At 42.0% G+C, this 11,170-nt stretch overlaps 1 protein-coding gene across 1 annotated transcript; it reads left to right on the forward strand.

The window, feature by feature from the left end:
• The first annotated feature begins 3,992 nt into the window (after window positions 1-3,992).
• gtf3c4 (general transcription factor IIIC, polypeptide 4) lies at window positions 3,993-8,882 on the forward strand. Its single transcript, XM_057019283.1, has 5 exons — window positions 3,993-4,336; window positions 4,985-6,709; window positions 7,259-7,389; window positions 7,787-7,875; window positions 8,629-8,882. Exons 1-5 carry the CDS (start codon window positions 4,022-4,024, stop codon window positions 8,691-8,693), a joined length of 2,325 nt encoding a protein of 774 aa, XP_056875263.1. The 5' UTR covers window positions 3,993-4,021; the 3' UTR covers window positions 8,694-8,882.
• The last annotated feature ends 2,288 nt before the right edge of the window (window positions 8,883-11,170 follow it).

An 11,170-nucleotide genomic window follows, 5' to 3' on the forward strand; every position in this document is an offset into this window, starting at 1 on the left:
TTCTCTTTCAGGCCAACATCAAGATGTGCACATGTGCTGAAACATAGAGAAATTATAGTTCTGATATGAAAAATCCCCACTGTTCTCTGAGCCGGCATTGGATTTCTTTTTTAATTTTCTTGTGACACATCTGACATTTTGAACTTACGTATTTCAGATCAGTCATCTTCTATCAACTAGTTACAGCTAAAAGTCATTTTTTACACAGCAATGTTGACGCTCACATAAAGTAGAAAACAAAGGGAAAAAAAGATTTAGCTTATATATAAAATGGTATCTTTTTCCCTCAGAGGTATGTGCAGAATTCTGAAAACATCAACAACATATCACCCATTAAACACCCATATGAGACTTAGGTCTGTCAGATTTAATTAGAGTATTACAGACTAGAAATAATTATAACAAACAATTTGGATAATGACCCCCTGTCCGTTTGGTTTTTACAAGGCCCTTGAATTTCACCTCATGTATTTTTGCAATATAGGTTCAAATTATGGGTGCAAAGTTATATGACATATGTGAGCGCACCTTTCCCTAAAGAGTTGTGGAAGAAAGCAGAAGGAGAGCAGGGGAGGCAGAGGCCTGCAGCACATCACATGGGAATGTCAGCGTGGCTCGGCAGCCTGTATCTGCCACAGGACCCGGGACCTCTTTTAATTAATCATCACACGGGATGAATAATTCAGCCATTAGTTCTGACAATAAATAGAAACCTTGGTTTTATTCCCAAAGCCCATTGAATCGATGGCCACATTGTCCTTTAATAAAACAGTGGCCATAATAATGGTGGCAGGAGCTGTGCAATCTGAGCAATTACAGGTTGTCTTTTTCAGAGGAAATTTCAATAAATATCAGCTTCTTATCCTTTACTTAATGTAAAACTCATGCTGGAATTAAATCCAATGTTTTAGGGGAAATACTTTTGTACATTCCTCAATTAAATTGTTTTAAAAATCTAGCTGTGGCCTTTAGCTCCATTGCAATAATAATTAAGAACAGTTAAATAAAAAAGATGTAAATATAAACATACTGTTTCAGTACAATATTCATGCAAACCTTTGACATAAAGCCTGTGCTTCATGTCAAAGGTTTTCATGATGAAACATATTTATTTAATTTATGAGTGAAAGTAATGCATGGATATAGTGTTTTAAAAAAACAAAAAACAAATACACAATTTAAAAATTGCCTTAATTTAATGTAACCAGTGCTTACTTACTTTTATTACATTGTGGTATTTGAATACTTTGTATGGGACTGATTTCAATAGGTGCCTCTTCTGCTTTTTCCTTTTTAACTTCATGATTTTTGAATGTGTTGTTTAACGGTTGGATGTTACCTAAACAATTCGATATAAGTTTCAGGATCAATTCAAATCAATTTTGTTGATGCTTGATTATCGGCCTCACACTCAGCGCGTCTATTGCAGCAACACAGTCTCGCCTCTGATCCTGACATCTTATCACTTTGACCTTTCACATGTGACTGACCATCCCTGAGGGGAGCTGCTATAATGCCAATGCTGTATTTCACTGATATGTTAACAGTACTTTCTCACCGAGGAGGGGATTTGCTACAGCGTTTTTTTTTAAGTGCAGTGAATCTCTGAATTTCAGCTGCTACACAGCCTGTCAAGCGGTACTGTAGGGGGATGGGACGCCTTCTTGTTCTTCCCTTCCAAGGATCGCATGAGGGGGGCATAGGAGTACTTATTGGGAGCAACACCTGTCAGGTGAGGCTTTCACAGTTGAAGACACAGAAGGGGCGCCATGTCGACTGCTATGACTGCTAATCTCTGACGTGGCATCCTACCGGCTTCTGCCCCTCTCCAGAGGAAGAGCGCCAGGAGCCCGAGAGCACCGATGCTTTTCAAAAGCGGCAGTCTTGCTAATGTCTCCCCAAACGGAATGAACCACACCGATATGCTCTAAATACATTTCATTATCATCATAATGATTATATCACTAATTGTGTGTACTCGGTAATATGCTGCAGCAGCCTTCTCCTGGGAGGTGTCTAAGAGACTGAATGATTAAAACATGTATGATGAACCATGCATCAAAACGTCCCTGTGGGCTTCCTCACAAGATTCGTGTAAGCAGCTCCAGCGACACTGGAGTGAGCAAACAGCACCGGATGCGTTCCTCTGAGGATTGAACGGCTGTGGAGAAACCTGCAGGCAATAACAACACAGCAGGTGGACGTTTGAGATGTAGAGGATTGACCTGTGCTGACCCCATCCTTATCCATATACCCGCATGGCATAACATAACCCTCAAACATGACCACAGAGCAGCTGAAATAATTCTAGCAAACAGGAAGTAACCAAGGGCTGAAGTTCAACTTCTGGCTGGGCTTCTTTGGTCTGTGTGGGCCCTGTTTGTGCCTTTATGTGTGGTTGACAGGAGAGGATAAAGTTTTTGTGACAGCATTTGATGAATGTTTAATCCAACATTCATACATCGCAGGCTGGGATTGGGTCCCCAGTCAAAACCCACCAAAGACACACAGCAGGTGTGTGAAATATTCATTCACTACACGCTTCATTAAGAATGAAACATACCATGGTCTGCGTTCATTTATTCATTTCGATTATTGAAACAAAAGACAGAAAAGTGAGGGATTAAAACATGGCGGGCGCGTTTTTCTATATTTGTCTCGCAGATTTGTAACAATTTGTTTTGTGACAAATAACTCAGCCTGCTGAAATCCCGCTGTCATCGCGCCGAGAGGCGGGCAGCGACTGCGAGCAGAGCTGTAACAAATCAGCCTCCCAGGCTGTGGCTCTGAATCCCACTGCAACAGTTTGACCTTTGACCGGTCCTGGAGCGTGCGGTGTCTCATCGCATGAAGCATGCTGATATATAACCAGGCCTTCAGCCGCAGTGTCTTTTCATAAATTTGTTAATTAATGATGGATTATGACAGTTAATGATGTCTCGTGGTGATGAGCGGCTGCGCTCGGACTCATGAAATGACTGATGCTGTGCCTGTCAAGAACTGGGCTCGTCCTTTCATCAGAGTGGGGAACGTGTCATTCTCGAGTGTCAGCGCTGTTACTTTTCCTCTTTGACTGAATGTGTCACATACATTACAGAATCTCCCTGCGGAGATCATTAAAGTTTCAGTTAATCGAATCTAATTAAAATAACGACGCACAACATCTTGACACACTGTCCGAGACATTTTCCTTAGAGCAGACAAAATAAATAGCAGTTTTAAATATCATTATATAGTAGTACAATTGTGCAGAAGTATTTTCTTGACATATGATTAACATAAAAATGTAAAATTTGATGGAGGTGGGACATTATAGCTGTGACATAAAAAAAGTAAATAAATTATATCCCATTAAGTTTATTAGCATCTCATGAGGATAAAATTGTTAAAATATGAAGAATGTGTACTTTAATGATTAACTCGTACTAACAGCAACACTGATTATGTTTACTTTGTATGCTGTCATCTGGGAAAATAAACAGAAAACACTTTGATTTGTGCTATTAGCCCTGTGACTGCTCTGTAAAGAGAACAGGCCTATGCTCTGTTGAAAACATTTCTCAAGCGGCAGTGAGTCAGATGTTTTCAATCGCAGGAAGCAAGCATTTGGATATATCACTGCAAAATACTCTGAGGCGTGTTATACCCACATGTGTGTCATAGCTGATTTCACTTACGAGAGATAACCACAAATTTCATAGACTGTGTGGAGAATAAATCAGGAGTAAATTTAAATTTTTATATACTATAATAATAAAAGTCATCTTGAAATTATTTGAAGGAAATATAAATCAAGTCCCACTTCTTTAATATAAAAGTACAGTGAAAGACAGACGTTATCAGACATCATTTAATTTGAAAAAAATATTTTTAAAAAACTATTGCAACAGCTATATTTCTCTGTCGTGGCTTCTAGTAATTACCAAGAACCAATATAATTAATATATTTACAGTTGTATTTAACCCAGGAAGCGCGACTCGTATCCATTTCCTATTACGTCACTTCCGTTTTAAGGAAAACATGGCGGCCTCCATTCCGCCTGACAAGGCGCAATCGCTACCCAACAATATACTCATAAAGGAAGATCCAGAAGCTGAGGAATGCGTCAACGGCAGTACAGAAGATTGCACTATCAAGCGGGACCCTGTTGTCCCTCTCTTGTCCCCTGTCAGCGGACTACAACCGCTCGTGTGGTCGGAGGACCACCGCCTGGCTGTGTGCACCAGCGGCTCCTTATCGGTGATGGAGCTGGTGTGCGATGTCAACAACAGCAACCTGGATCTGACGCTGCATCGGACATCGATTGCTGTCCCGACCGAAGCGCATCGATTTCAGGTAGATTTCCACGAACATTGAGTCCTTTGATTGAATCAACTACCGGACATGTTAGTGTTGTAACTTTTAGCTTTGTAAAATGACTGACATCGCTGCCCTAAAAGGACTGTCTAACATACATAACACAATTAATAATAACATGAACATAACTGTAACAATCGTGTAGTATAAATGTCCCAAAAAGATCAACTGTAAAAATAATAAAGATCCAGTATGTTTTAGGATCGAACACTGCAAGCTAATGATGTATTATTTACCTCATTAAATTAATATGTGACTCATTATTGATTAGAGTTTAAAATATGCAATGTCTGGATGTCTCTGTGTTTCTTTTATTTGGTGATTTTAAAAAGAAAACATAATTAAAGTGATGATTTTTGCATTGAGTGGAGCAGAATTTTACAACCATTATGTACAGGATCAGGTGTATAATGCATGTTTCATGTTGTTACCCAGCTGAAAACATAGTTATTTCACAATGTCCACCCATGTGCTTCTGCATTGCTTACACATCTGTGCTTTAGAGCTTTAAGGTAGCCTAAATCTGCCCCTTCCTAAAGCAGATTTGCACAATCCACCTTTTTATTCATTTAGCATGAAATTCCATGCACTCCTCGCTGAACTAAACCACTATGTTTACATTTTAAGGGGGGACCGGCAGCAGAGTTTGCTGAAGCAGTGGAGAAGTTCTCTACGCATCCAGACCCCTACATAAGGCAAGTTTTTCTGGCTGACACGGTGATGAATCCAGCACTCGGAGGGCACAAAGGAATTAAACACGCTGCCTGGTCTCCGCTGGGCTGCGACTTAAATGGATGCTGCCTCCTCGCCTGCCTAACACTTGACAACAGACTCACGATTCACAACAGTCACAAGCGTCTCGAATGGAACATGTTGGTAAACCTCTCAAAGAAATACAGCAACAGGCTAAAAGAACAAGGATATGCAGGGAAGGACAACAAGCCTCCAGAGGCAAACCTCCTGGACTTTGAGGAGCTGCAGCGGCGTTTCCGCATGCAGACGCCACTGAGGATGGAGTGGTCGAGCATTTACACAGTCAAGCATTTTCAGCCCAACAACACCTGCATAGACATTGAAATGGTCCTTCTTGCTGTTCTAATGGAGAATGGAGACCTTGTTTTGTGGAAGTTTGTCTTGCCCTTCTTAAATGGTGACGGCGTCGAGTTCTTTGACCTCATGGAGTCAGGCGTGACCAGCCCTAGCGATTTGGCGTGGTGGGAATATGAAAACGGAGAACGCCGGATGAGTGGATTGATAGTTGGCAGTGAGGTGGGACCGGTCAAAATCATGCCGGTCAGCCTTCCAGGCGTGAAGGGGTACTTCACCCTGCGACACCCCATCATCCTCTGGAAGGAATGCGACGAAATCGCCGTCGGAAACCTGAAATGCATCTCTATGGTTCACCCGATCCAAAAAACGAGCTGCAGCCTCATTGTGGCGTCGCGCGGCTGCTACGTCTTCTGGTGTCTGCTCATGATTTCGCCGGCTGGTCTTAACGTGCACAACTCTCACGTGGCCGGACTGCACTCGCTTCCCGTGCTCTCGTTAGCGGTCAGCCGGCACGGCATCGCTGTGTACACGTGCTCCATAGACGGGTGGATCAAAAAACTGACACCCACGTTCACAGAGAACAGTTTGATTTTCAAGCAGGAGGACATAATGCGACCCGAAAGCATAACGGCAAGGCGGATTCACAGCATTGCAGTAAGTTACAATGGTGCATATGTTGCTCTTGTCAGCACTCAAGGTATGGTTTGTGGTTATCATCCCATTAATAGGACGTACCAGGTTCACTTTATGACCCTAAAAACACCAGAAATGGCATCAGCGCTGCTACTCGAGTCTCCCATCCAAAACTTATACAGAATGACAGACTTGCTTGATCTTGTCAGGTGGCAGATCTTGAAAGACAAGTGCATCCCTGCGTCACTGATGGACGAACTTGAGCAGAAGATCAGGGAAACGGACTCAACCTATTTGTGGCGTTTCAAACTGTTTTTGGTCCGGATACTGTGCCAGTCCCTACAGTCCCCCCTCACCGAACACCGCTGGAAACCCTCACAGGAAGGCAGCCAAGCTGTTGATAGCCAAGACCAGGAAGACACACAGGACATGGAAGGCAGCTCATATGAGGAAGAGCGGTCCGAAGTGAAACAAGAGGCTACTTATGAGGAGAAGCTAGCACAGACGCAAGCTCTGATTGGCTCCATTGAGAAGCACCTGATGAGGGAAAACATGAAGAAGGTGCTGGGGGCGGTCTACCTCAACACCTGCATCACTCAGAACACCAGCATTCCCACCTGTGGCCTGATGGAGTACCTCTCTGGAGACACTAATGACAGAGATTTAGAGGTAACACCTTTACATTTGTCTGGTATTCTCAGAATTTCTCAGAAATTTTCCGGAGACATATAACTTTGCATATTCTTGTTCTCTAATTTAATTCAGCCCAGCACCCAGTCACATTGTGTTTTTTTTTTTGTTTTGGGAAATGGGACAAGAAAATTGCATTTAATCACACAATATACGTGGTTAATAAACCAAAAAAAATCATTTTCACCCCGCCTGCCATTCAGAAGCAACATTGTGTTATAATTCTTTTACCTTCACAGTTTAACTACATCTAACAGGTTAATGGGGCTACTTTGGGCCCAGGCTTTGTCATGATTGAACAGGCTTTTCGAAACCTGGGATGAAGCGTGGTATAATCTCAAAATTATAATTTTAAGGATTTGTCATTAATCCCTGATTTATTAATGTCCTTAGTTTCAATAGGGTGAGTTTGTTTTTTTCTTTTTTGAAGTAAAAATTAAACAGTCCTCGTGCAGAGAGAGCATTCCTTTTATTGGGTTATTTTCAGATGTATTTTTATTCAGTGTACTTGTGTGTGATCCTTCTTAGGTCCTGATTGGTCACATCAAGAAGAAAATGGCCAAGCAGACCTTCTCGGAGCACTGCAGCCTGTGTCGGGAGGTGTTGCCTTTCTCAGATCACAAGCAGACAGTGTGTGAAAATGGTCACTTGTGGCTCAGGTATATAGCTCGCCTCCACTCACTTCAGCTGTAAAGACTCAATAAAGATGTTTTTATTAGCTTTGGCCGTAGCACGCTTGGTGAGATCAAATGCCACCGTCGAGCTTAAAAGAACACGTATCGAATGCTAACGCCAAATACCTCTTTCGAAGGCTTGTTTGTCCCGACTGCGCAATAATCAAGCCTCTCACCTCGTGATATTTACCCGCGCACCACTCTTATTGTCTCATAAATGTCTTCAGTCACAGTTTTGCTGTCTTCTTGTTAGCTCGAGCATAAAGTCTCTGGTGGGTTCAGAGAAAACTGCGTCCATCAGTCATTTAAAATATCAGCTGTATCTTGATGTGCGTGCGGGTGTGTAAGCGGTCTCAAATGCCTTCCTCTTGATGTCCTCCAGGTGTGTGTTGTCACACCAAGCCTGCCAGTCACTGACGTTTAGACGATGCCTCCTGCAGGATTCCATCGCCAAACTGCCAGAGCCTGAGGGTAAGCCCAACATTCCATCTCTGGAGCTGATTTCAGTCTCATAGTCGCCTCATCCTCCTCCCTTCCTGCAATTAGTCACAAAAAAACAATCCCCTGTTGATGATTAATTGAACTGTTTTTGTGCCTCTAAATCCCACTATTAAATATAACTAAAGACTTATTTATCAATGATGTATAAAGTTGATCGCTTGCAGAAAACAAAGTCAGCAGTGCCCTATAGTGGCGACATCCCCGCGTGATAGTTTCACATTTGAAGGCAAATTATCTCCAAGTCTTGTGGAAAAGGGCCCCATTCATGGCATGACCCCTTTTGGTTTATTAACATATTCTATATTCCAAGTTTGGCTGTGTTCATGCCATGGAACAACTGGCTGATTTGCACTTACAGTTATTATTCATTAAAAGAAAGTAAACAACGCATTAACACGCTAAGTAAACGAATCAAGATTTAAGATTTAGACGAAGCAAACAATGAACTCTTTCTCTGTTAGACCTAGAAGTTCTTTGTTGTATCTATAAAAACTTCCAATTTTTGCACCCAAACTCAACCAAAGTCTTGATTAATGTTAAACTTGTGCTGTGAAAGTTTTCTGTGCCGTGTTGAGAACATTAAAGGACGTCTTGCGTGTCACAGCGGCAGTGTTCTCTTCACATTAACATAATGAAGTCTGAAAACTCCTTTAAAAGTCTATGTCATCTTTTTCGAGCGCGATACCGGGAGTACAAATGCGACCCGTTTTCTTTCTCCTGCAGAACCCGAGTGGATCAAGAAGTTACTGCAGGCGCCCTGCACGCTCTGTGACTCACCGATGATCTAGAATCCAGCGATTAGGGACACCTCAGGGCTGCCCTGTGACCCTGAGGGCCTTGCACTCCGACATAGGGATCAATATTATCAGAAATCACTGTGAAGCCTTTTTTTTTTTTCTCAAATCAGTGTATTTTGTTCATATTTTTTATTATTTCTCTTGCTAACATCAAGTACAAATAAAAGGCTTTGATTATAAGTTTGAGCTCCTCTTTCCGTGCTAAGTGTGCAGGAGGAACTATTCCCACCCGCAGTAGTTTTAAATTAATATTTCACTGAGGTAAAACATTTTGGACTCAAACTTTACAGATTTCTTTATTTTTCTCTCCGGTAAAATTAATTCCCAGTTAGGCACAGTGTTTGCACGAGGGTGAGAAAGAACAAAGTTTCAAATGTTGAGGCTTCTATTATTCAGTAGGACTTCAGGGCACCATAAATAAACTCCCCCATTTTCCTTATGTTGACGATATTTCCAAACCTTTGGTGTAGTTTTTATCGCAAGTAAGTGGAACTTCCTCCGCTAGTCCTATTTTAGCAAGGGCCTTTTTTCCATCTTCTTTTTTGAGCACAACAAATAATACACTCTGAATAAAACATGCTCTTGGAAAAAAAAAAAAAAGAAAACTCAACATACCTACTTTAATTGGCACTCTAAAACAATTTCCAAGCTCGAGGAGGAGGAGGGCTGGTGGTGCTCAGTCATTCTCTCAGATGAGGACTTCCGCTAATGTAAACGCAGAAGAGAGGGAGCGGCACGGCAGATGAGATGAGCAAGAGGCAGGAAGAAAGAGGAAAGTGCTTAAAAACGCAGCGCGGGCCTTCCCACGGGAGCAGGTTGTAATGAGATTCAGCAGTAATGAGGGACAGACCATGGCGCCAGATGTGATTCTAATTCTAATCAAGGAGTGGAGGGTGGTGCTGGTGGTAATGGGGAGTGTAGGGGGTATTAGAGAGCATATTGTTAAATACAATTAACCCTTTTTTCATATTTGGATGGAACAAGGGCCAAAGGGAGTCGATACAGGCTCGGTGGCGTGTTCTCGGCCGCGGCTCCTTGTTCTGGAGACATGGAGGTCAGCGGCCGGTGATCAAACAGGAAGCTGCACTCGAGAGAACGGGCCAACATCTCATCCCTTCCATCCCCTCTAGGCTCTGGCAAAGGTGGGGTTTGGGGGTTCTGCCATCCCTGTGGTGTCATCGGAGATGATAGCCTGCCCTGGGGCTGGGAAGAAGGGATGTGCTCCAGCTCCACGCACAGGACTTTCAAGAAAAAGAAACTTCTTTTTCAACTCGGTTCTTTGACATTTCTTTACCCAGTGGTGGCATTTATGAGCCCAGGCCTGGAGATTCAGTCCAGTTGGTGGATAAAAGGAATGTCTGCTGCTTCTCCCCTAAAAAGTGAATCATTTATCACATTATCCAGACAGGAGCAGAATTGTGATAAAATTAAACTCACAAAGGAAGCCATGTTTGTAAAGGCGAGAGCACTCTGTCATATATTTGCAAAAAAAAATAAAAAAATAAATCTTTTGTTATTCTGAAAATCCAAAGTTGTAAATGACAACAGCTTTTAATTTGTTACATCTGTCTCAGAATGACTATATTGCTCAGTCAGAACCCTCAATAATCAAGAGTCAGCTTGTCACCCGGGCCCTCGCTGAATATCCTATTTTTATATAAATACATGTATACAGAAGATGATTTAGGGACAGGCTTTAAAAATCTGTTGAAGGTATTTTGATGCTTCTGTTTTAATCAAGATGTTCTGATGATAAATGCAAAAACAGAAATATTGAAAATTCTGGGGCAGTTTGAGTCAGATATCTGATGCTGAAATCATTAAATTTTGAAGGAAACCGTTTCAGCATGATGCCAGTAGTCTCAGAGAAAAAGCAAAAGCTTCAAATCCCTCCCAAATCATTTTCTCACATATGCTTATCCTCTGTAAAATGATTAAAAAAATTCAATCTTGCAAGTTTAAGGAGGAAAAAGTGATTAAAACACCTATGACTAAATTTAAGAGTGAATCTCTCACTACTCAAAATGTGTTAATGTTTTTTTTTTTACAGATTAAATCTCAAATGCGCTCTAAACATCATTGCCCATTTTGAAAAAAGTCCTCCAGCCAACCCATCTTTAGTCGTGCCCCAGGTTAAACCTGGAGCCCTGTGGCTGTCTGAGGGCTTCAGGTTTCCTTTTGTTTCCTAACCTGGGGATTTGGTGCTTTGCATGAGTTTGTCAAGTGGAAGCGTCTCCGGGTTGTAATGATCCTGTCACTGATAGGTGGAGACCGGTGCTGTTGGAGGTTAGCTGCGTTTGGTTGATCCTCCTCCTGCTTTAGCATAATAATCCGTCAAAGAGCAGCTCCGCTTGTAATTACCAGCTTCCCCTCCCTTTTTCCTTACACCGTCTTTGCTCTCAAGACTTCAAACAGGGGCCTTATCTTTTTCCATACAATATTTATACCCTTTATGACACTGGCTCAAT

The sequence above is a fragment of the Takifugu flavidus genome, chromosome 20 (genome assembly GCF_003711565.1).
Source record: "Takifugu flavidus isolate HTHZ2018 chromosome 20, ASM371156v2, whole genome shotgun sequence".
NCBI classification, from domain to species: Eukaryota; Metazoa; Chordata; class Actinopteri; order Tetraodontiformes; family Tetraodontidae; genus Takifugu; species Takifugu flavidus.

Bases quoted from the DNA above. Each gene is read 5' to 3' on its own strand.
- gtf3c4 (XM_057019283.1), top strand. From the start codon at position 4,022: ATGGCGGCCTCCATTCCGCCTGACAAGGCGCAATCGCTACCCAACAAT. The intron at 4,337-4,984 runs GTAGATTTCCAC...TTACATTTTAAG, and splicing joins CCGAAGCGCATCGATTTCAG to GGGGGACCGGCAGCAGAGTT. The intron at 7,876-8,628 runs GTAAGCCCAACA...TTTCTCCTGCAG, and splicing joins CAAACTGCCAGAGCCTGAGG to AACCCGAGTGGATCAAGAAG.